This window comes from Vipera berus (assembly GCF_964194415.1).
Source record: "Vipera berus genome assembly, chromosome: Z".
NCBI classification, from domain to species: Eukaryota; Metazoa; Chordata; class Lepidosauria; order Squamata; family Viperidae; genus Vipera; species Vipera berus.
In genome coordinates, this window is record NC_138205.1 from 121,644,402 (window position 1) to 121,671,659 (window position 27,258).

General features: G+C 35.4%; 1 protein-coding gene across 1 annotated transcript in view; it reads left to right on the forward strand.

Annotated features, from left to right (window-relative positions):
- The window catches only part of LOC308679046 (receptor-type tyrosine-protein phosphatase N2-like), a gene marked incomplete at its 5' end in the record, with an annotated part of 141,992 nt that extends 115,186 nt beyond the window's left edge, over positions 1-26,806 (forward strand). Inside the window, 2 exons of the mRNA XM_081346281.1 lie at positions 15,524-15,597; positions 26,575-26,806. Of these exons, the coding sequence (XP_081202407.1) occupies positions 15,524-15,597; positions 26,575-26,646 (146 nt within the window). The 3' untranslated portion in view covers positions 26,647-26,806. The remainder of the gene's footprint in view (positions 1-15,523; positions 15,598-26,574) is intronic.
- Between the last annotated feature and the right edge of the window lie 452 nt (positions 26,807-27,258).

Consider the following 27,258-nt stretch of genomic DNA (forward strand, 5'->3'; position numbering starts at 1 on the left):
TCAGTTACATGTTCTTAGTACCTAAAATTAATAGACGACTTTAGGTATTTCTAATCAAAAGGTTTCCATGAATCCTTAAGTGAAGAGAAACTGACACCATTCCTGCATTACATATTTCTGCAGATCTGAATGCATGCCTGTTATGTATATGCAATTATTTATATATTCAAAATAAGAAATTAGTGAATATAGCAGGCACAAAAGCTTGAAACCCCATTCTTGTTTATTCACTGCTACTTTATGTTAATTGTGAAGTTGTTAATAAAGCCCAAAAACATAATGGACTCTTTAGTCCAATAGGTGAAAACAATTCCATTGTTAACTAAATACTCGGACCTTCTAACCCCTCTGGTTCTGGTTGTTGTTCTGTCATGTTTCAATGACTGGGTTCCTCTGAGTAGTTTTACGACATTGGATAACAGTGCGTTTCAGCTCTCACTGTACTTTGCGCTCCTTACCTTCCTTCCTTTCTGGGCTCATTTTAGCTGCCTTTCATACCATCTGTGCTTTTGCTTCAACTGCTTCCGAAGCTGATTGTGCTCCTCCCAATTTTAAGGGGACTTTCCTTTTATTGAACTCGGCACATTTGTTGATTAGACACTATCTCTGTTCTCTTTTGGATACCAAGTGATGAATACAGTATTACTTGAGCATTTGGACTGCCCAGAGTGGCAGATGTGCCCAGAAAGTGCTGGAGATGTTGAGACATGGGAAGAGAGGGATGATTTAACTGTCAATCTTTCTTCCTGGGAATGTGGAATTTCCTTGAGAATTTGTGGGATAGTGTTTGTGTACTATGATGCTGCTCACTGAGATGTCTGAGGATTGCTTTACTGGTTGTAGCATACTGCTTGTATTTCTTTCTGTTTCTATGTTCAGATTGTTCACATTTCTTGTCCAGGCATGTTCAAGTTCCATATGGATCTTTAGCACTGCTCCAAGATTTTCAGTGACGTTCAAAGCTGATCTCAGCCTTGGAAAGTTGCCCTGCTTTATAGCATTCTCTGCTTCCTTTGGGCTTTCTTCTTTTCTTGGGCTCTTCCAGACTTGTTTTGAGCTTGTTTTGAGACTTGTTTTGGGTCCTTTTTTAATTCTTGTTTTTTCCTGGCCTGGGAGAGCAGCATAGTCTATGTTTTAGGTTTCACTGCTCTAAAAGTTGGGTGATGGAATTTCATTATGTTACTTATCAACAATGACCCACATCATTTGGACTGAATTTAACTTGCGGTAATTCCCCAATATGTGGCTATACCATCTGGCCGCTAGAGGGTGTGTCTAGATTTATTTGTTTACTTATCTACTGTATATATTTATTTTGTAAGATTTAGAGGCCGCTAGACTCAAAAGGTTTCTGCATGGTTTACATACTGTATTAAAATTCACAGTCTTGAAAAGAAAAAGAAAAATAACAACACCACAAAGTGACTCCAAAATGGAAAAAAAAAACCCACAATGGAATAATACAAATTTCCCCAAAACTGGCAAGGGCTCAGCAATCAGGCTGCCCCCCAGGCCTGAGAGCAAAGCCAAGTTTTCAAAGTCTTATGGAACACAACATTGCCACCAGGAAGCATTTACACTGTCGTTCACTTTGGCCACTAGAGAATTTGCTGTGGTTGTCTCCTAGCAACAGCAAGCCACAGATTTCTATGCAAAGGCTTGAAGCTTGCTTTTTTATGGACATATGCTTCTGTGGTTTTTCTGCTTTGTTTCTTTTTCTCAAAGGCACTCAAATCAGCTAGAGAAGTTGGCTAAGAAAGAACTGGCTGAACTATGTGCAGCCTTGATCAGCTTATGAACAGAGAAGGCAGGAGATGTTTCAGGCAGGAGGTACTTTGGCTAGTCAAGTAGACTCTGATTATTCTGAAGGCTTTGCAATCAAATAGTGAACTGTTTTTTAGTATTCTGATCCCGTAAGACTACAGATCATAAAGTTTGCTGCCAGATAATATTCAAACCTATTTATTACTAATTTTCTTATGTTCAAGGTAACTTAAATTTTATGTTATAGAAAAAAGAAGACTTTTTGATTTGCATGTACTATAGATAAAATCCTCTCAGTTTTCAGTAGTTGCTGGTTGTTTCAGAGGAAGAGATCTTAAAATGGCAAGAAATGACAAGATAAAAAGAATTCAGTTTGGAACGGACTGTTGGGATCTGGCAATCATATCTTAATAACAGTTCATGTGAGCACTCTGGAAACCTTTGGGATCAGATTGCACCCAAATTGGTTTATCTTCCAGAAGATTGTCAGATTTAACTGGTTTTGATGTGAGTGATTACAGCCACTAACATGAATAGGACATATTATGCTGAGCAGGCTAGATTATTGAATCTATGATATTACTTTATGGACTATTTTGGGACAAAATTGTCATGGATAGAAAATGGAAATGAAAGTGGAATATAATTTCACTAACACAAATGTTCATACATTGTATTAAGCCATGGTTTATTTAACTGAGGTTTCTATAATGTCATAAATCAGAAGTGACTATACCAAGTCTCCAGGATTACACACAATCTTCAAAAAATTTGGATAAGACTTCAGGGACTTTTGAAATGTATGTAATTATGCTACAATGTGAGAGGAGAAAAATAGAAGTAGTTGTCAATTTACAATCACAATTAAGCCCAACATATCTGTTGCTAAGCAAGACAGTTGTTAAGAGACAGTTTTTATTTAACAACTGTGTTACTGGTAGTCCTTGAGTTACAGCCACAGTTGAGCTCAAAATTTATGTTGCTAAGTGAAACATTTGTTAAGTGAGTTTTTTATTACCTTTCTTGCCACAGTTGTTAAGTGAATCGGTGCAGTTGTTAAATTAGTAACACGATTGTTAAGTGAATCTGGCTTCCCCATTGACTTTGCTTGATAGAGGATTGCAAAAGGTGATTACATGACCTCAGAACTTTGCAACCCTCATAAATATGAGTCAATTGCCAAGTGTCTGAATTTTGATCATATAATCATGGGGATGCTGCAACCATCATAACTGAAAAATGGTCATAAATCAGTATTTTCAATGCTATTGTAACTTTGAATGGTCACTAAATAAACTGTTATAAATTGAGGACTATCGGTATTAATATATATGACCAGACAGAAATTAAATAAATTATATTTAGTTTCAATTTAATATAAATGAAACCAAATGAAATTAATTTCACTCTATTAAAGAGTATCCAGAAGCATTGGCTGGTGCAGAATGCAACGATGCATTGTGGTGGAAGAACAAAAGAGCAATTCAGATGCCTGCTGGCAAAATAGGGCTGGCTGGGGGGGGCACTAGCAGTTGATGGGTGAGGGAACAGGTTTTTGGAGATATGCCAGAATGGAGGGCAGAGGTCCATTTTTCCTCAGTTATGGCTCTATAGTTTCCCTACTTCCAACAAAATAGCAAGCAGTTTCATGGGAAGAGACTTATTTGAGTATCTTCTGAATTGAGGGCAAATGATACAAACCCGTATTATATGCAGACGGAAGAATGACCCAGCAAGTCACAGGTTATCTAATCCCTTTTAATGTTCCAAAAGTGCCTGAAAATATGGCTTTGTCATCAGGATTGGGGGTCCCAGGGAACTGAAGATATTTTAAGAGAGTTCTAGCATTATGTTAATCTAATCCAGATATGTCAAACACAAGGCCCGGGGGCCGGATCTGGCCCACGAAGTGGTTTCATGTGGCCCGCGAAGCCATCCTGGAAACAGTGAGGGAACGGCCCCCACTGCCTTGGCCCTGGCACAGAGACGCTCCTTCTGCCAGAGACCCTCAGATCTGTCCCACTCCTGCCCGGGTCGCCATAGGCACCCTTGATGCGAACGATGTAGAGCTGGCCACGCCCACCCAGTAGGCCATACGTGCTCTAGCCACGCCCACCCAGTAGGCCACGCCCACCCTGGCCATACCCACCCGGCCCCCTGAGAGCAACCGCAATGCTGATGCGGCCCTCAATGAAATTGAGTTTGACACCCCTGATCTAATCTATCCAGTACCAAATGGCTGTATTATCTGTTTTAACAACTTTTTATTATTTTATTTTAATGGTTGTATGCCACCCAGAGTCACTTCATATGAGATGGGCGGCTATACAATTTTTTTTTTAAAAAATTGTCAGCCTCCACAACATTTGAGAATTATCTCATAATTCTCACTTTTTTAAAATTTCAAATATTTAAGGGCCACACATAATAAGCTCAAAATCCAGTTCATCTTTATTCTGCATATTAGACTGTTTCCATAGATAATTTTTTAAAAATGCTTTTGCCATTAAATTTTACAATAATGACTACAATAGTGATCAAATACAATCAACAGTTATTTTTGAAGGTTGGTTGCTTTCTCTTGATGCCAGAACTTCTACAGCAGACTTACAGACTACTGGATTGAGCTCAAATGTTAGTCTCCAGGACTTTTAAATCTTGTCAACAGGGCAGGAAGAAAGATTTTGTGCTTTTGTCACCAATTTACCTGGTATTCTGATTTTAGCTATTTCCCTTCCTTAGAAGCAATGGGAGAAAAAATATTTAAGCCAATTCTAGCAATTCTAGCACATCATGGAACTGCTTCACCAGCTCTACTCTCTACAATTATCTCAAGTTATCCTTCTCTCTTAAGGAACTCCACCTTTTCCCACTTCTGGTCTTATGCATGTCCAGACAACTGTATTATTTCTTTCTGTCCCTTCAGATTTCTCCAAATCCATTTTTCTGCAAAGCAAACCTTTTTAGCGTTGTCGCCTTCCTCTAAGTAGTATTGAATTATTAATTACTGATATTAACCATTATATTAATAATATCTGTGTAGACTTTTAAAAATCAATAGCAAGTGCAGGAGACCAACTTTTAAGGACTATATCACATAGTAAAAGGAAAGGCAACTGTGTTGCCAAAATAACATGCCTGAGTTTCTGTTTTATGGCCACATATTTAATTATATCATGTTGATGAATGACAACTCTGTATGTCACCCTCAGATAAAGAAATATCAGTACTGTTTTGATTTGCATTGTTGACAGGATATCTGCTTTCTTTCTGATAAATTTATATGAGAGGAATTCAGTAATATGAAAGCAAACATCTAGAAACTTTAGAAGATAAATGTTGCTTTTCTATTTTCTTCATGATAGACATCCATGTCTATATTTTTTATATCCTTTCATCTTGCCTAAATCTGTAGTTCATATGGAATCAATGGATGCTTTTCTTCCAAGAATAATAGCAATGGAGTCAAGGATCATTTGTTTTTTATTGGGATGGCAACACTGAAGTCTTGTCAAAATTTGTATGTTTATGTGAACCTACTATTAAATTCCGAAACACATTTATCAAATGGTTGTTAATGATATATTTAGGGTGGCATCATTTGACCCTAAATGCATGCACTTAAAAGGAAGGGAAAAATTCTCTGCCTCCATTTTCCCTCTTTGTGGAAATTTTAGAGTTAGCTTTTCAGAACAAGATCTTTGTTCTTGTTCTTGTAAAATACTTCGCACATTGATAGTGCTATATTGCATATACAGTATATTGCATCACGATCAATTTAAGAAATTTGTATGTCCAGTCCAAGCTTGCCATGCTCAAAAGCATGTATCACAATTTTTTTGGATGAATTCCTTTGAAATTAGGTGGTAAACTATATACTCCACAAGGAATTTCTGAACTAAAAATAAGTATATAGAAAAACATGTCAGATACAGAATCATAAAAACCACCATACACTAAAATCCTATTTAAGACATTGACCGAATTGCAGATTTATCAGTAGGGCAGCTAATAGAGCTGGATTAGTTTCAAGAGATAATCAGATTTCCCAGGAAAATAAAATCCCCTCAGCCCAATCTTTTTGTTGGCCAACACAGAGCTCCATGAACCAATGGAACCTCAAAAAAAAAATCAATCTATGAACTGTCTAACATGGAGCTGCATTAGTTAATTAATAAATCTCTTACCCAAAAACCAGTGGCTCAAGGCAGACATCTACTCCAGGGGTCCCCAACCTGGGCCGCAGCCCACTACCAAGCTGTGGCCTCTTTCCTACCAGGCCATGTGAATGGCTGGCCAGTGTGCACATGTGTGCATGCACTCCTCCACTCTCAGTAGAACTGCCCCAAGTATCACGCAGGCACTAGCCCTGCCCTGAGCATTGCGTGGGCGCTAGCCCTGCACCCAGCTTCACAGAGGCACTAACCCCACCCCAGCATTGCACGGGCACTCATGCCACACCTGTTTGCATCACGTGTGCGCACGCAGCCCCATGCCTCCCCTTTCCTTTCCCTCCGGGCCGCCAACCTACAAAGGTTGGGGACCTCTGATCTACTCTATAGATGTAGATCAATGCACACTGACAGCCATTACTCTTTGTGTCCTCTCTCACACATAGACTACTTCAGATTAGTACTGAAATTCCTACTTTTCCAGCACTGAATGCAGCTGTAAATGCACCTGACTCCCTTAAACTGGTCCTGGATAAAGATATCTTTATTATGAAACTATTTACTTTTTCATTATGTCTGTGTAATGGCATCTGAGTAATATACTGATTCATACTGTGAATATGTTTTCTCTATATATTTTAGGTATATACAGAATATATAATGTCATTATTTTCCCTGAATCAGTTACCAATGACTACTTGGTGAATAATATTAATGTTGGAAGGTCTTAGAGGATGATTAAAAGACCTACAATAGCTCAAGCTATGCTACTAGGTACAGGATTATATCAATTCTATCATGTATGAATATGCCCCCATCTCCTTAACTCCTTAGCTAGCCACACGGAACTGTTAAATCTATTTTTATCTTGAAACTGGCATATAATATTAATAAAGCCATAGTTATTAATAACTACATAATGTAATGAAAAAATGCATGAACTGCAGACACTCAAAAGGTTAATTCAATGATACATAAGGCATTTTAATTTTCTATAGTGCTTTTGTCCTGATGTTGTTGTTGTTGTTGTTATGTAGGATGAATTGGGATACAAAATTATCTGCAATGTGAAATGTAGGAATAAACCAGCTTTTTACCCAAATGATCAATAGAATATGTTCATTAGGCACATTTTAATAAGTATTGAGAAACACTACTCCTCGACCCTCATACTCTCTACATCATCCTATTCACTGTAGGATGAAGGTCTCTTCTGCATGTTTCTAAGCAGTACAGTTTTGAGTTTTCTCTTGCCAGTTGGGCCCGCGATACTGGCAGATATCGTCACTCCATCTTGTTTTAGGTCTTTTTGTGGACATTTTTATCAAGTGGAATCCACTTCTGTATTTATTATATGTTACTGTTGTTAGCCGCCCTGAGTCCTCCGGGAGATAGGGCGGCATATAAGTCCCAATAATAAATAAATAAATAAATAAATAAATAAATAAATAAATAAATAAATAAATAAATAAATAAATAAATAAATAAATTCCATGACTGCCTTATCCATCTGCCATCAGTTCTTCTTGCTATATGACCAGCCCATTTTCATTTCAATTGTTTTATTCTTTTCATTACATTGTATACCTTTGTTTATTGTCTAATCCATGTCCAAGTCTTTCTATCTTGCCTTTGTAATGCTGAGCATGTATCATACCATGGCTCTTTGCGCCACTCGTAGCTTTTTCTTTTTATCAATTGCAAGGTTAATGTACATGTTTCGCTGGCATATGTTAGAGCAGGTAGCACACACTGGTTGAAAATTTTTCAGGCATAGGGGGAGATTGTTCTTGAAAATTACACTTAGCTTACCAAATGTCTGCCAACCACATTTAACTCTGCACATAGAACATTTATTGTGATCTCAGTTTGTTTCCAGTTTTGCTTGATTTAATTCTCAGTTTGTCCACTGGATCAAGTTTATAGGTATAATCAGATATTATAGTTCTACATTCATCTTTTTAGTATTGAAGGATGGTTGTTGACCTCGTTTTTGGTTGGAGTATTATCACCTTGCTGTACATAGTAGCTAATGTTTCTTTTCCACATGCTCATAAGCAAGCCAAAGAATTAATAGGTAAATAAAAAATAAACTAATTGTGTACCCATGTTTTGCATACATTAAATTATACATTCATTGTGAAAAAGGGTATTTTAGATGTTTGGAACTTTTGAATTTCAAGTGGTATTGCGTTCAGTTTAAATAAAACAATGTATGGGAGGGGGGAATAAAAGATGGGACATTTATGTTAAACATTTGTAAAGCCCATTTGAGTCTTCAGCAATAAAAGAGTACAAAGAGAGTAATGAGAATGAGATTGGAAAACGTATACAGTTTCTTGCATAGAATAGTAAACAAGAAACATTTTCTAACCTCATTCTTTTACCCACTTAAGAGGATTGATTTTGTTGCAAGAGCTCTGAAGAATGCCATTTATTGACTCCATTGTACCATGTAATGTCACATTCCATTTTAAGTGTGGATTTAATGCCGTACAATGCAAGGTAAGTCATGTGAAACTGGCCAAAGAAAAGAGTGGAAGATTTTTTAGACTGTTCTTGACCTGCTCCCCTCTTGCCATTGGGGGTGTGCACTCTAAAATCCCTGACCTGGGCTATGGGCAGTTTAAATGAAAGATCAAAGGGCAAAGCAGGCATCTCCCATCCTGCTGAGGTGGGCCTTTCCCAGGCTGTCACACTGTGAGGCAACCAAAGGTTTTGTTCGGCCAGGAATCTAGGCCCAGTCTGTGAGGCCTAGTCATCCTTTGTCTGGCCTGAGAAGTTTGAGGCCCAGGTTAAGGATCTAGTGTTGTTCAAATGATCAAAGACCTGAAGTCCAATCTTTCTTTCCATTTCCTTTTCTTAAAAGAATGAATTACACAAGTACCAAAGAATGCCATTACCATGGGTTTTCTGTGGTGCACCAGCTCTAGTTCTTCAATGTTAAACAACAATTTAAAAAATGCAAGTGCACTCTGGGTTTAAGCCTAGCTGCATTGCCAGCATCTCTGAACATGTTTTTTACAAAAAAAACGGGGGGAGGGGGTTAAGGATTAAAGTCTTTAGGTTTGTTTTGTTAGATCTTTTGAGAGAAAAAAGTTAGAATAATGTGAGTTCCTGTTCCCTTCTCAGTTTTCTTAACAGGAGATAATAGTGCATTTCAAAATCAAAATTAAATAGAGAACAGTTAGGTTCAGTTACTGAAAATTAGGAAAACAATCAAAATTCTTGGACTTATTAGTGATTTTTAAAAATGTTTTATGAAATAGTATTTCTTTTAAATATAATTTAAAATGTATATGTCTGCTATAAAAAAACACTGGCATTTTAAATATTGAATTCTGGTATAATTTTTCTTCAGAAAATTATTTCTTATAGTCTGGTTCCCGCATGTTTAAGAGGTCATAATTTGAGGAAAGCTTTTACTTTTACCAAAAATCTTTTTTGTTCAAAAAAAAGTCTCAAAGAATTTAATTGAATTTAATTTTAAATACACATTTATAAAATTTCACTATTAAAATTCCAGATTTTGTTAAGATTATAATTATAAAATTCATTTCCATCATTTCTCTTATGCTTGATATAAATAATATGGTATATATTCTAACAATTTTAATTATAATTCTTTTTCTAATCCAGTCACATTGGAATATGTAGTGTTAAACATTTCTTATCCCCCAAATTTAAGCTTAATTAGGGAATCTGAATTAGCAATATTGTGACTGAAATCCTACTAATCTACATGTGAAAAAAGTAGAGGCATTTTTCAAGCTTCTACTAAAAAGTGATTATAGATATATATTTTTTACTTTAAAGATCCAATTTATTTTTTATTGACAAGTACCTCCTGAGACCTTACCATTTTGCCATATTTTATCTGGCATAACTGTATTGTTTCAAAGAAGATACAGAGTTTAAAAGCTATGAGTGAGATGTTGCAGAGACCTAATTACAGAAAAGAATCTGAAGATTTCTATAGCTCATTAGAACCAAGCACCATAATGGGTTTGGAGAAGTAAGATCAACCGAAGTAGTTGAGGCCTTGCTTTCATATTTAATAATGGTGCATGATCATGGAAATATTGAATATGTCTTCATTTTTTTAAAAAATTGAAATACGCCCTTTTATTTTGCATTTAAAAAATCCTATAGGTTTGCGAAGGTGAGTGTGTGAATATGAGTGAACTGACAAATTGTCAACTAGATATGAGGTAATCAGTTCCAGCACATTTTCATTATAATGGCTGATGCAATTTTTTTCTGTCAATTTATGTAACCCTTAAACCATATTCAGATGCAAACAATGAAGTTAAATATTGATTGTAAATGGTAAGCATGTATTTAAAAGAAATATGTATGATATGTAAGATATTTTAAAATGCATTTTTAAATGAACTCTCCATGTCACATAGCTTTTCAGGTTGACACATATTTCACATTAGCATGAATAGATAAAGCAGAGGAAATGTTTGAAATATGCATTATGGCCCAGTTTGCCTTACAAGTTTAGAATTCTCAAGCATGCAAAATACAATTGAAAAGATTAGCTTTCTGGATGTCACTACATACCTGAACTTTACTTAAATATTTTATCTTTTTCTTAGCAAGATTAGACATAACTACTAGAAGGGTAATTTAAAATGCACACATGCTCATATAAGCCTAGAAATCTCAAACATTATTACAGATAAATAAAATAGAGGGAGAAAAGTTTATCTTTTATCTCTATTTAATATTAAATAGAGTTGTGATCAGTTCACTATCTTTTGCCATAATTTAATGTTGGTTTTTTTTTAAAAATTGCTATTTTACATTTAAGTATGTAGGGAATACCATAGTAGAGAGCTTCAGGAAAAATATTAAGTTAATTTCTTTAATACTGAGGGAAGGAAGCATTTAATAGCAGAAATTTTGGAATTGTATTTAGATAAGCCTATTAATTGATGACAGACGGGTAATATATTTAGAATCTTAAAAATGCTTTGGAATAATTATGTGCTGTCAGTAGGTTGTGAGGGCAATCACTCTGAACCAATGAAGCAGTAACCAATGGTTCACAATCCAGAGAGATGAATATGTAAAGGTTCTAGGGGGAAAATTTGCATGCAAAAAACAGTTTATGGGCTGAATTACAAAAACTAGCAATAAAAATTTTGTGCTGTCAATTTTGAAGCAGCAGCTAAAGATTGGGAGAGGAAAGAGATTTTTATAGCTGTTCCATGAGATCCACATGAGCATCAAACCTATCTCAGGATAGTCTTCTGATTCTTAAAGTGATATAATATTGGTTTACAAAATAACTCCATTATTTAATTAATGAAATATAAAAGGGTCGTTTATGATAATAGCATAATTGTTTGAAATGTTTTTCGGGGGAAATATCTATGTAATTGTAGCTTGGTTTTTATGCACAGGATTCTGTGTACAATTTAGTTGGCTTTCATACACAGGATTCTTTTCCTGTATTAACTGGTTGCAAAGGAAAAAGAATAATTGGATTCTTCATAAAATAGTATGCATCTGTATTTAAATTTGACATTTGCAACTCAAAATCAGCCTGAATTATCAATCTTTATTGAATTTCTGGCTTTACTGACTCCCCATTTCATGATCTTGGATGGACTTCCTTGTCTCAGTGAGCAATTTTAGAGATTGTGGATTGATAAAGAGGTAGTTGCAAGAACTAACAAAGAAACGTCATTGTTTACCAAAAAGCAAATTCTTTCATCACATGAAATATATTTTAAAATTACTCATCTTCACAGTATTGAATCTTTTAAAGCACACTAGAACTGCTGGAACAAAATTTGGTTGTTTTATAGTTTCATCACAGGAAAAGATGTCAATACCCTTTATACAGTAGATATTAGTCAGAATGATAAAAGAGCTATCAGTATCACCAAAGCTATATGCAGTATGAAATTTGAAGAAACTAATGTCATTCTTGATAACCCTCCAGGGTTAATTGCTTTCATGAGATTCCTGGTGCTTTGCCAGTAAAAATCAGCAAATGCTAACAATATCCAGACAACCTGTGGCCTTCCCTATGTTACTGAACTACAACTATATTGCTTGCAATTGGACATGCCAACCAGAGCTGCCTATGTCATTCAAGAACATCTGGAAAACCATAGATTAATCCAGGGCTTTTTTTTTATCATAAAACGCCCAGAACGGAGTTCCAGTACATTTTTTGGATGGAACCTTGCAGGGTAGGCAAGGTGGGTTTTATGACGTGTGTGAGTTCCAGCACCTTTTTTTTTACAAAAAAAAGATGAAGTGAGGAAAGCAAAGGCTCAAAATGAACTAAGGCAAGCGACAAAATTCAAAAATAACAAAAAAAGCTTCTTTCAACATGTAAAAAACAAGAAAAAGGTCAAGGAAACGATTGGTCCATTAGTGATGGAAAGTGGCAAGAAAGTGACAGGCAACAGGGAGAAAGCAGAAGTACTTATTTTTTGTATCCATCTTTACATGAAGGGAAGAAACAACCCAACCTATCGAAACACCACCGTAAAAAACAGATTAGAAACACAAATTAAAATAGGCAAGAAAATGATAGGTGAGCACCTGTCCACCCTAGATGAATTCAGATCACCAGGACCAGATGGATTATACCCTAAGGTTCTGAAGGAACTGGCAGACATGATCTCAGAACCATTGAACTATATCTTTCAAAGATCCTGGAGCACAGAGAACTACAAAAGTCTGGAAAAGAGCTGATGTACCCTGTTTCCCCAAAAATAAGATCCGGTCTTTTTTTTTTTTAACCTCCAAAAGAGGCACCAGATCTTATTTTCAGGGCTGGTGGTGCTTGTCTTTTCCACTCACCTCGCAGCAGCAGCACTGACAGCCCTGCTCACCCAGCACTTCTTTGAATTCATAGCTCCATTCTCGGCTGTAGAGGCCTTCTGGAAAGGCCTCTGACTGTGAAAGGCAGGCCGGAGCTCCATTCTCAGTTGCAGAATGAAGCTGCTCCTTTGGTCTTAGAAGAAGTGGGACAGCGAGGCAAGTGTTGATCCATGGGAGGCCTGGCTGCAATGGAAAGCTCCGACTCCCATCCTAGCTCAATTTCTAAGTGTGCACCTCAACCCAAAAATAGGGTTATTTTTGGGGTAGGGCTTATATTAGGCCCACCCCAAAAATCAAGCTAGGGCTTATTTTCGGGGTACGTTTTACTTTCAGGGAAACACGGTACTTCCCATCTTCAAAAAAGGGGAAAAATAGATCCAGGAAATTACAGACCTATCAGCCTGACCTCAATACCTGGGAAAATTCTGGTTGTTAGATAAGGTGTTGATTTCTGCATATTCAACTATACATTATAGTGTGTGTTTAAGAATTTTGAATCATTTGGCATGTATATTTCTGCCCTTGGTGATTGCTGTTATGGGTAGTTAGCAGTATTCTTCCTCTTTGGGAAACAAAGATGCTATCTTACCCTGAGGTTCGCCCTCTTTGGAAGGTGTTTTCCCATGCTTCTATTTGCCATTCAATCAAAATTAGTCCATAAAATTATATGCTGAGGTTTTTGATGGTTTCTATAAGAGTGTTAGCATTTAAAAACTTTTTAAAATATTGTCAACCTTAATATTTTATGAACTCCGGTAAATGATAGCACTTGACTTCATGATAATCCTATAATTTATAACACTTATTTGGAAGCTAAGCAGAGTCAGGTGTGGTTAATAATTGAATGGGAGACCCTCAGAGAAATACTAGGACTCTGGACTAAACCAAGAAGTTCAAAAAATATCTTGAAAGAAGGCAGTCACCAATACATGGATGCAGGGCTTTTTTTTCTCATAAAACACTCAGAATGGAGTTCCGGTACCTTTTTTTGGATGGAACCTTGTAGGGTAGGCAAGGCGGGTTGTATGACATGTGTGAGTTCCGGCACCTTTTTCTTTCACAAAAAAAGCACTGCATGGATGTATTATCAAATTACCAGTATTTATGTTCCAGTTGAAAAAGACACATGTATTTTCAATTATGCTCAATTTTAATGGTGATTTAGGCTTGTGTTAATCATCTTTATTGTTGAATTGCCAATGTCTACCTGAAAAAGAATTTCTGTCTAGGAAACATTGTTTTACATGCTAATATGGATGAAAGATTGCTTTCAGTAATGCCTGTAATATGAGAGAGGAAAATATCAGCAAACTGCAAACCAGCTTACTTATTTGCTTTGGAGTTAACTGTTATTTTACCATGACTGGCCTGGATGGCTAATGATTTGGAAGCAGTTCTCTGCTGCAGACTTTTTCCTCCCATTGAATTGTTTTGTCTGTGAAGGTGAACATCATGGTAGAGCTCAGGTGACTTAATCCAATTCTTAGTGATCCAGTTTCAACAGGCATCTATATTAGTTCTAGTATACTACTACTAAGTAAGTCTTCAACTTATGGACCATAAAACACCTCTGGCCACTGTAAAACATCATGCTGAACCCAGCCCCACAGGCACGTGATCACAGGATGGGTGCTTAGCAACCTGAGATTCCTCCCCACCCCACCTCCAGGCAACTAGCTATGTTATACTGACTTTATATAGAGTTTGTGAATATGATTATTATCCCTCTTATTACTTACCCCATCACAGACCTGAACAATTTTCAGATATAGATTTTTTTTGTTTACTATGTGATGATTTAGTCACTTCATAATGAAAGTAATGGAATGTTTCAGACAGAATCTTTCTTCGCATGTTCAGATGCTATACACATGGAAATTAAATAACAAACTAATGATAGCCATTAGTCTACCCAATATTGTATATGAATGCCAAAGAAAGTGAAAATCAGATATTAGTAAATCATATGGATAATGTATCAAGTATGAAAATCAAGACGCCTTGCAATTTTTAAACCGTTTTTTATACTAACACATATTCAGCCTATCTTGAAGGCCATCGAACAGGCAGTAGTCACACCGGACAGCTCATATATTTGTGTAAATTACTAATTCTTTGTTAGTAATTTACACACACACACACACACACACACACACACACACACACACACACACACACACACACACATATATATATATATATATATATATATATATATATATATATATATATATATATATATATATATATTTGTGTAAATTGAAAAGTCTCCCTTAATTCTTTGTTAGTAATTTACACAAATATATGAGCTGTCACCGGTGTGACTACTGCCTGTTTGATGGCCTTCAAGATAGGCTGAAACAGGAAATAAAGATTTGTCCCATGTTTGGGGCCTAGCAAGGTAATCTAAATAGTTAACAAGTATTTTATATATACATAGATAGATAGATAGATAGATAGATAGATAGATAGATAGATAGATAGATAGATAGATAGATAGATAGATAGATAGATAGATAGATAGATAGATAGATAGAAAAACTACCTTTGGATTTATTCCCTTACTTTCTGAATGCCAATTTTATGAGCCTGCCAAGTCTGCTGAGACTATATAATATTTTACTGGACTATAAGCCCAAAGAGAAACCAGTAGAAAATGGACAGATGCAGCATGTATGATCATTGCTTTAAACACAGCTCAGTTGATATTTCTGGTTTTTTCCCATACTTTACAGGTGCTAAAGAAATTGATATTGCTGCTACTCTGGAGCATTTGAGAGATCAAAGATCTGGAATGGTCCAGACAAAGGTACAATCACTTAGATTTTAAATACTAATACACAAATTCTATGAATAGCTATTTGGGAATAACTATCATTAAATTGTATGTGGTTAAATATTTGTAGATTTTTTTTATAATACAAATAACCTATTCTTGGTTTTGGTAAAATTCTTATTGTTGTTAATATGAAATCAAATAAATCTTTAGATTAATAAATAAAACAATACCTAAGACAACTACTCATTTATATCACGTACATTCAAAAAATGTCCCTATAAGCCATGGGGTAGACAATTATGGCCCCTTTACAACCTGTGGACTTTACTCCCAGAATTCATGAACCAACTAGTTCAGGAATTCTGGGAGTTGAAGTCCATAGGCATAAAGGGGATACAGTTGCCCACCCCTGCCATAAGCTAGAAACAGATAATTAGTCAAGAATATTTGGTACATTTGAAGAAAGTAGGTCAAAGAAATTTCGTGTTCCAATAAATTATCCATAAAATCTCCATGATAAAAATACTAAGTCTTAGGAACATCAAAATGTTTAAATCAGAATAGAATCTCATAATTTGATTATTGGACTAATAGGAATTTTACCAGCCAGATAAAAATGATAATTAAATTGTACCAAAGACATAAAAATAATATACTAAAATATAATTAAAATGTAATTTTTAATTACATTTATTTTTCCTACCTATAAAAATTATTTCCAACATTAACAATAATGGTAAATTAGTGCTTTTTTAAGAGAAATCTTGCATCAAAACTAGATTTTCATTTTTAGAGACAGAATATATTCATTATATGTGCATTTATAAACAGTTCACCAAGAAAAAAGTGTTGGATAGAATGTATCTGCCTCCTCAGCTTCCTTTTCACTCACTTATTTGAGAGTTACATGTAGTCCTCAACTTACAACCAGTCACTTAGCGACCATTCAAGTTACAACAGACCTTCCCAGAGCCCCTTATGACCTGGTTTCCAATTTCTGATAGTTAGGGCCCACCCTGCAATTTACATTTTTTTGCCAGCTGGCAAAAAACACTCTTTGAGTATAATGGACTCACCTAACAACCATGGTGTTACCGTGTTTTCCCCAAAGTAAGGCCTACCCCCAAAATAAGCCCTAGCTAAAATCAAATTGGGGTGGGGGTGTGGAGTTGCCCCATGCAATCCTGCACCCTCTTACCTTGCAGCCAGGTCTCTCCTCACCGGCCCACCTCTTCTTCTGAGGCCTCTTCTTCAGCCAGGCCTGCATTTCTCAGTCACAGGACTTTCCAGAAGGACAGTGCAGCTGAGAACTGAGCTATGGATTCAATCCATAGCTCGGTTCTGCAAGGCCTCTGCAGCTGAGAACCAAGCTATGGATTGAATCAGCCACAGAGGCCTTCTGGAAAGTAAGGTGACCAACTTTTTTACAATGAGAAGGACACAAATAAATTGAAGAAAAAAAATATCATAAATAAAAGAAACATTTTATTCATTGCAACAATAATACAGAATACACTATAATATGATGAATACATAAGAAAAAACATTTGTAACAATAACATTTTATATTGTAATTATCCTTACATGCCTATTAATTATTATTTAAATGAGTACTTTTCCATTGAATGAACATTTTTTGTCAATGTATCATCTTCTAACAATATATTGGAAATATCTGAACAAGAAATATCCTTCATATTGAATTTTACAGCAAGTGCTGCAGCTAGAGTATCAACGTTCAATCTCGATTTCTCACTTTTCCAAAAATCATTAGCAATTGAAAAATCCTTTCAACTACTGCATTAGTTCCAGGGCAGCACAATGTAAATTGAACAAGAATAAATAAATTTTCACATGGAATATGTTCATTTTTGAAATGGCTGAATATTTCCACCCATCTTTTATCAATTTCAGCCGATTTATTTTCCCATTGTATTAATTTTTCAGAATTTAAAAATACATTCAATCTTCTAATTTCTTCAAAGAGACAATTGTCATCTATTTTAATGTCTGGCATTTCTTCAGATAAAAACTCGAGACAAGATTCAATATCTGTCCAATATACTTGCAATGAAGCCAAAAAAAAACACCATTGAAAACTGTTATTTCCTGTGATGTTTGTTTCAGACCATTCTTTGATATATTGAAAACATGTTTGGTAAAAATTCTGCGTTTCTTTGATAAACTTTTCCATTATGCCTGGATTTGATTCTTCTAAGTCTGACAATTTTCTTTTTATAACTAAAGGAAGAAATTCTTCTTCAAATTGAGTTTTATATTGAAGGATAAAGTCATTCAAAATAAGACTAACTTCTGTAGCTGAAATGTGTTCACCTTCAATCTTTTGAATCGTTTTGTGAAAAATAGATGCTTGGTTATGTACAAAATACATTAATATCTCAGATATTTCATTATTGAAAAACGATTCCAGGATTTTAGGACATTTGTCTAAACTTAAAAAATATGAAGAGAGGCTCAAATAATTGTAGAAAACGCTCTATAGCAGGTATTAGAGCAAGCCATCTAACTTTTGAATATCTTAAAAGTTTTTTGTATTGAACATTTGCTTCTTCACAAAATTGTTTTAAAGTAACCACACGAACGGTAAAATGAGTAAAATACAAATAAATTGTAGTTACCGGTATTATTACTTCTACATCAATTGACATGGCACATGACGCCGTGTTGATTGCATTTAACAAAATATGAGCATTACAACCTATTCCTAGTATTTTCTTTTGGAGTAAATCTTGTAATTTTACATACACATTATTCACTCCTTTGCGTCTTTGCCCACAAAAATTTGTGTTTGTATTATCAGCTGTTAGTGCAACAACTTTGGATTTTAAATTGTTTTCATTTATTACTCTGTATAGATGGTTTGACAAAATTTCAGCAGTTTCGCCCTCAATGGATTCTAAAATTAAATTTTTTACTTGAATGCCTTTGGTAACATTAAAATATCTTACTAGTATTGGATACAATGTAGTTTCATTATGATTGGATGCATCAGATAAAACCGTTACAAATGCTGCCGTTTCCAAGTCTTCTGTAAATATTTTGTCACAGTAATTTTTAAATACTGATTTAATAATAGCCTCGCATTTTGTCCTGACGCATGAAAATTTAGCATCGTGAAACTTTTTCAATAATTTAGTTGTACAATCCATACTACAAAAACTTTGATTGTGAATTAGGGTATGAAATGCAAATGTTCCCTCCATTGCAGCTAACTGTTTTTCATCTTCAGAATAATTTGAAGTTTTAAAAAAACTTGTTACTTTACAACTGGAAGCAGATGCATCTGATGATTGCTTATGTTTCTTGGTGGTCAAGTGTTTTGTAATAGCTGCTCTGCCCCCAACTGCGATACAAAATTCTCTGCTGCAAATATTGCGGAAAACAATGTTATCCTTCTTTGATATGAGGAATGGAAATTCTTTATTCAATTTATTGTTGAAATGGCATTCCTCTTTTTTGATTTTTCCATCCCTAAATAAAATTTAAAATTTAAAATAAAATATAGAGCTACATGAACGATGCAAGCACATTCATTATGAATAAATAAAATTAATTATTAAAACTGAAACAATAACATAAGCGAATAAACTTGGAAATAAAATTATACATATTTGGAAATTATTAAATAGATAATGAATTAATAAAACGTGAATTATTGTGCTCACCTGTGTATGGTTGAATATTCACTGAGAAAGAAATGAATGTAATGCGTGCATGTGGGCCGTGTAGTTTTTTGGTAAGAAATAAAGCCACTTGCGCGCAGCGCACTCTCTCAAAACAATTCTGTGCGGAGTGCATGCCTCTCATAATTGCGTCTCGCTGCACTGTACTGACCCTTGACAAATCGTCATGTCAATTACAAATACATCACATCACACGCAATGGATCGGATCGGCATCAATCGAATACAGAGATTTACAGATTAGTCTTCAAATATTGAAAAGGAGGACATGTAGGAGGCCACTTTTCAAGATAGGACAGAACTTACAAAAGAAAGACTGTCCTACCTAAAGGAGGATGATTGGTCACCGTACAGAAAGGCCTGACTGCAAAATGCAGGTCGGAGCTCCATTCCCAGCTGCAGAATGAAGATTCTCCTTCAGCCGCAAAAGAAGTGGGCTAGCTGGGCAGTTGGAGACAAAAATAAATAAATAAGACCCAGTCTTATTTTTGGCGAAACACGGTAGATTAATGATCATGGTATTCACTTAACACCACTGCAAAACTCATAAAATTGGGCATTGTCATATGGTGACCTGCTTAGTGACTAGCATGATTGTGACCATAATTCTGGGCTCAATTATGGTCATAAATTAAGGATTACCAGAACAAGTCCAGTTTCTAGATCAGGGGTCCCCAACCCCTGGTCCATGGACCAGTACTGGGCCGCAGCATGCCAATAGCTGGTCCGCACAAACAAGCAAAGCCCCATCCGTGGGATGCAGGCAGCACACATAACTATGCACCCTCCGGTCCGCGGAAAAACCTCCCTCCATGGAACCGGTCCCTGGTGCCCAAAAGGTTGGGGACCTCTGTTCTAGATTACAGATTGTTTTTAAACAAAGTAACTGATTTGACTCCCTCTTTCTTCCACAGTGAAACATACAATGAAATGAATTATATAGTCCAAACCACCAAAATATCTAAAATAAATTAGTTTTCTCGCTTTAAATTTCCCTTTCTTCAAACATTTAGTTAATATTTAAAGTCAAATGTGTTCCCATCAGACCATACAATTCTAAACATATATTTTTTCATCCACGGAGAAAAAAAACCAAAAAAATTATTTTTCTACCACTTTTTTTCATCCTCCTTGCTCTGCAGCAGAAAGCTTCCTGCTCTTTTTATTTGCTTTGTTTGCTTTTTCCCCCCAGATTCTTCTCTCCCTTACTGTCTCTGGAGTTCTGTATAGAAAAGTAAAGGATTAGATTCAAGTTACTTATATATTTGTGCAGTAGTTAGAATTTGGGCAAAATTATTTATATCACATAAGACAGTTAGTAATATAGTAATGGAATGAGACAAGTATAGAATCCAGGAAATGACCATCTCAGAGGCTCTCTAGCTTCTTGATATGACAAAAGGCAAAATTTTCCTTTCCTAGTTTCTTAAAAATATAGATATCGAATACAGTGTCTATCCTTCATTGTGGCTGGTATAGACAGATGATACAGATATAGAGACAGGGATATATAAACATATATGTATGTTGTACTGTGTGTGTGTATGTGTGTACATACACATACATATATGTGTTTATATATATACTTTTTTCTTTTTAGACAAATGTCCATTTCTCAATGGCATTCTGCAAAGTTCGTGGCAAATATATGTTGTTACCTTCACTATATTTCCAAGAATGTCTTAGAGAATTAATGAAGTTAAGGAGAGACTACAAGCTCAGCAGATGAATTGCTAAACAGCTTGTCTCTCCTACTAAATTGCAGCTTTTCTCTTCCCAGACATCTGTAAGCTCCAAGGCAATTGCTTGTGACAAAACAGTTTGGTCATCTAATGGTTAAAGCCACAGGCTAGAAACCAGGAGACTATGAGTTCTAGTCCTTCCTTAGGCATCAAAGTCAGCTGGGTGTCTTTGGGCAAGTCACACACTCTCAGCCCAACTCACCTCACAGACTTGTGGTTATGGGGAAAATAGGAAGAAAGAGAATTAGGTATGTTTGCTGCCTTGAGTTATAAAAATAATAAAAGCATAATAAAAAAGCTAAAAACCAAACTAGTTAGTGATAGAGCTAGCCAGGAGCCATCTATGAAACAGAACATAAACTGTTCATATGCAAGCTCCAAGTTAAGCCAAAGAAGAAAAGTTAGTCAACCATAATATGATCTTCAGCATGCTTCCATCATTTTAAGGAGAATATAAAGAATCGCTTTTGAACATAATGGATAGGAAACCAGATGAACTGTGCAATGAACTGAAAGAAGCTGTTAAGGATGAATATTTAAAAAATTCTGCTGAAGATCCAGAATCAGTGGAAAGCATCTCACTATTAGAACAAACAGGGGAAACTGACAATAAAAAGAAGCCATAGCCAAGAAAGAAAAATATCTAATAATCTCTGAGAGCTGTTGAAAGAGACAAGAAGCAGTATTACAACAATATCTGTAAACCCTTAGCCATAAAGTCTCCTGGGTAACCTTGAGCCAGTCATTCTCTTTCAACCCAACTCACCTGACGGGATTGTTGTTGTGGGGAAAATAGGAGGAAGAAGGGATGTTGGATAAGCTCACTGCCTTGAGTTATTTTAAAAAATAATAAAGACAGAATACAAACAAGTAAACAAAAAATAATCTATAAAGATACTGAAATTGGGCTTCCAGTTTGCGTGCTGCGCTTCTGGACGCGCAGGGACAGTCTGCTTCCTGCCGTCTGTTTCTTTCTCCTTTGGAGGACCCTGAAAAGGGTCAAAAATCGCCCTGGAGGGGCGATTACTGAGAGGAGGACTTTCCTGTGATCGCGGAAGGGCGGCAGCCCTCCGTTGGAATCCAGGATCATCTCCTTTGGCCCGAAGAAGAAGAGACCGGCCATAAAAATGGCCGATCACTAAGCCGCTCCCTGCTGAAAGCCAAAAATACTACCTTGCACTAAGAAGCAATCTGGAGGACCTAGGTGAGCTTTTACCTTTCCTTTTTCCTTAATCATCTTCCTGTGGGACTTTCCTGAAAATCACCTTCCCCTTGTTTTGAGAAAATGGCAAATATCTACTTTGGGAACAAATCTTAAAGCCTCAAAGTTACAAAAGAAATTCAATTAATTCAGCAAAGAATTTAAGCATTTTCATCTGTATCTACTAAAAAGCTTATTTTTGTTACTGGAGATTCACTATCCCATTTTCTCTCTAAACTGTGAATTAAAGAAAAAATTTGGACTAATTTTACAAAAGTTCTATATTAATTTGGAAAAAGAAAAAGAAAAAAAACCTCTTACATTGTATGTTATATGTTATTGATGAAATCTTGTGGCATAACCTGGTACAGCAAGTAAACTTCCTTTTTCTGTTGTGAGAGCTGACTGAATAACAAAGCTGTTGAAGATAAGTGTGAGAACACCTGGCACTGATTACAACTCTCCAGGAGGTGGAAAATCTTTGACTATTATTAAAACAGCCTCCATGGAAGATTTAACTGCAAACAACAACAAAATGGATGAATACATCCCACCACCTGATTATAAACTGATACTGGACACAATCTTGGCAATGACATAGCAAATTAAAGCCAAACTGTAAGAAAAATCTGACAAGTTAAAGCCACCAAATCAAACTGAATTTAAATGAGGAAAAAATAACCCAAAACCAAATAGAAGAAGTGGAAACTAACATCAAAATAAGAGATTTTAAAGAACAACAAAAGCAACCTACAGAAAACCTTAAAGTCCAAACTTTAATGGTAACTACAAAACTTACAAGCCAAAAAACAACAGCACCTGAACAAAGCAACATCAAGAGTGAAGACACTAAAGGCCTCCAAATATACTATATTGAGAATTCAATTAATCCAATGACAACCATAATACCAGCTACTACTTTCTACCTAACCCAGATAGAATTGGAAGTTCAAAAAGACTTGACTGATTTAATGACAACTATATTATATCAACCACCAAAAACTGAACTATCAAAGCAAAAATACAATGGTTACAAAGGGGACATCTTCCTTGCAAAACTGACATTTGGATACGCTCCCTGGATTCAAATAAGGGGTATAGGAAGAAAGGAAGATACATTTGAGAATTTAAAGATACCAAGAGCGAAGTATGATTGGCACAAAAGGAAGCCAAGAGTTGAAAAACTGAACTTGTTTCTCTTTTGGGATTCCTAAAGATAGACTATAAAAATATCTTTCTAGGATCAAGGGGAATCTCAAAAAAAAATCACTGATTTTACATTTAGCTTTTAGATCTGTAAAAGAAATATAACTCTGAATCATATTATAGAATTTGGAATGACATATCAAAAGATAGTATGTTAATTGATGTATGATTAAGATGATTTATAGAATATTCAGTGGCTATTTTTGAACTATAGTATAGAATCTAGAATTTTAAGATGAAAACTAGACTTTAATGGTAAAACATAAGAATGTTTTGTAATGATCAATATAAGTTTTGTAGACAAAAGAACTATTCTTTATTGAAATAGGGAATTGTGGGTTACCCAAAATTAAGCTTTCTTCTATATACTATAGGCTATTCTAGAATATCCTATTGCAATTAGATAAAATTTTAAAACAGGATATTGATATGTATTACTGAAAATATATCTTGAATTTTATTTTACTGGGCTATAACTAGAAATATACTAACTTGTTTATTTTGACTATGTAATCACTAAGGGAATTAGAGAGGGTATCTCTGTTGATGTAACCTGAACTATTTACAACTGGTTATTTTTTATTTTAACTACCCAACCACTATATTGTTTCACAAATACATTTATATGTAAATATTAAAAAACCAATAAAACTTGTATTTAAAAAAGATACTGAAATTGGAAATAGACAAGAAAAAAAAGTCTTCCAAAAATCTCTGAAGTCAGAAGGAAGTTCCCTTAAATTGGTAAGCTAAAGCAGAGGTCCCCAACCTTTGCTCTGCTTCATGGACCAGTTTTGAGGAGAAAGGTTTTTCCACAGACCAGGGAGGACGTGGTTTTGTGTGCTGCCTGCATCCCACAGATGGGGCTCTGCTTGTTTGTGTGACCCGGTTGCTTGCAAGCCGTGGCCCGGTACTGGTCCACGGACTGGAGGTTGGGAACCCCTGTGCTAAAGAACACTGATTTAAAGGTGATAAATGAAGATGAAAGGGGTATATTGAAATATTGCATAGGATAGTTGTCAATATCCAACGTAGCTTAAAAATATTTTCTACTTATAGGAAGCTCTTGTACTGGAAAGTGAAGTTAATACAGAACTTTGCTCATTACCACTTGTTAAAAATGAGGGAAGAAATACCATCAATTTGTCCTATGCCGATTGACACTACTCTGATAGCTGAAAATGCAAATGATCTGCAAGCTGTAGTAATGAAAGTCAAAAGGTGCAGTGAAAAAGTGGATCTAAGATTAAATATAAAAAAGAACAGGGCAGCAGATGTAGCAACTAGCCTTAGAATGAACAATAAAGATACTGAAATGATGGGTAGCTTCTTCCTTTTAAAATCAATTAACAGCAGAAAAGGAACTAACAATAAAGTAATACACCACAGACTACCATTTGGTAGAGGAACCCTGAAGGCCTTACAAGATATATTCAGATGCCAGGATTATCCATACTTACAAAACAAGGTTTCTGCATGCAGTAGTTTTCTCTGTAACAGTTTATGGAAGTTAAAAGTTAGACTTTGAAGAAGCAGTATAGAAAAGCATTGGTACTTTTAAACATTGGTGATGAAGAAGACTCCTGAGAATATCATACAGTGGATAGCCAAGAAAACGAACAAATGCATCAACTAAGAAATCAACCCCAAGTTCTTACTCAGAGGATAAATGACCAGGCTCAACGCAATATGCAAAGAGCTAGAAATCTGTAATGCTGTGAAAGAAAAAAACAAGAGGAAAACAACCAGCAGCAAGGTTAATGGAATTAGCAGCAATGGGCAGACCTGAAGCATCTTGGAGACATATCCACCTGAAGAGAATCTATGTATTTGCTAAAAGTTGCAAGCAATTTGATGCCACATTATCATACTGTTACCACCTTGAAAGCCAACAAACCACCACTTACTGAGTTTCTATAGCCATCTCCTTATATAGGACTCTGGGGAGCTGCTTTCCATTGTTAAAAACATTTAACGTGTACTCAAATTTCTTTTAATCCATTTTAATTTTATCAACAAGAAGTTACCAACTATAAAAATTCAGCTATATGTCAGTTATCAACCAGCTCAATTTCAGTCTAAATTTAAAACTTCATTTGACAAATATTTTTATTTATGTTTACTATCTTATTTTTAAAGTAATTGTACCTATTTTATTTTTGCATAAATAATTTCAAACATAATACAATTTTCTGAGTAGAATAAGATTGCCAGGTTTCAGATAAATAAGTGCAATGCTGTGTGTATAAAATTAATTCTTTCATTAGGGAAGAATTTTACATTTTGGAAGTAGAGGTATGATAGTAGATTGGAAGAATATGAGCAGTGTATTTTTTCCTGTCCTATGAATCTCTAGAAAATTTATATGCCCACTCAAAATGTGCCTCTAACTAAAAAAAATAGTGAAGTTTCAAAAATTTAGGATTGAGGGTATAATATTTGATCATTTTTCACATGGCAGAAACAAAATGCTATACCAGAATAAACCATATTTTTGAAGATGGCCCAAAAACATGGATGGTTAACATATTGGTTAATCCACAACTTAATTCCATCATTATTGACTCAAGCAATAAATCCAGATACCTCATGAAATTGAATGTATAAGTACAAGTCTGGGAGTTAAACCATAAAAATTGGAGCAATGTTCCAGCCTTCTGAAATCCTTCTGAGTAATTTATAATCAGAAATACATGATTAAATAAAATAGTGCCACTATTTAAGTCAAGAATACAGGTATCTGTATCTGCCTGGAAAGAAACTGGGAGTCCAAGACTAAGGATTCAAGTATTAAACTCAGAAAGTATGCCTCATATTTTTAAGAATTTATGACACACAGAGAGAGAAAGATCTAGGAAACAGATTTGACACCTATTTTCCATATCTTGCTTTTCAGTTATCCACTTCATACTGACAGGAATTTCATATATTATTTATTGTTCACAATCTTTTCACATCAGTACAATTCGCAGTATTAAATAGTGTGTTTCAGTTAAGGTCACTTTTAATAACAATGATCAAGCAATATGGAAGATTGCTCACTAAACTAACCCTGACATTTAAAATAATAATAATCAAACTGCCAGGTCCTGATTGTTTTCATGAGAATTTCTAGAAACACTGCAGAATATCAACTCTGAATGTTCTGTCCACAGGAACAGTTTGAGTTTGCCCTGACAGCAGTTGCAGAAGAAGTGAACGCAATACTCAAGGCACTTCCACAGTGAGCAGCCCGTGGTCGGTTAATTGGAGGTTCTCACTGTGGCTGGGTGGTCTCTCTCTTTCATTATTCCTGGTCCCTGTGAATGTTGTTGGAAATGTGACCTGATTGTGTGTCTGCTATTGTAACCTCATCTTGATTGGTCCTTTACATATCTCTATTGCCAGGTTAAATTCAACCAAGAATCTGTATATTATTCTTGTTAGGATAATCAGAAATAATAATACACCAAGACCTTAAGTGACAAGAACAATCCCCCTACTTCTTGTACATAAATGAAGTCCTAAATTTCACACTTGGAAAGCACATGCACATCTTGCTAATAGAAAATATACACTGTTGTAGATAAGCAGTGCATTCAGTGCATCTCGAGCAACATGGCATTCTCTTAAATTTTTGCAACTTTTCCAAAACTATAAACTGGGGTGGAGGAGATTTACTTTTAAAAGCATTGTGAGACTGCTTTTAGAAAGCAAGCCCATAGTATAATCCCTCATGTTTTCACAAACATAAGTTCAGTTTATATATAAAGAAACTATGCCTTTCGTGCTGTGTGTTAGCAAGCTCATTTTTCTTCAACTTTCTGTAATGAATAGAAGCAAATCTTAAACTCAGTTCA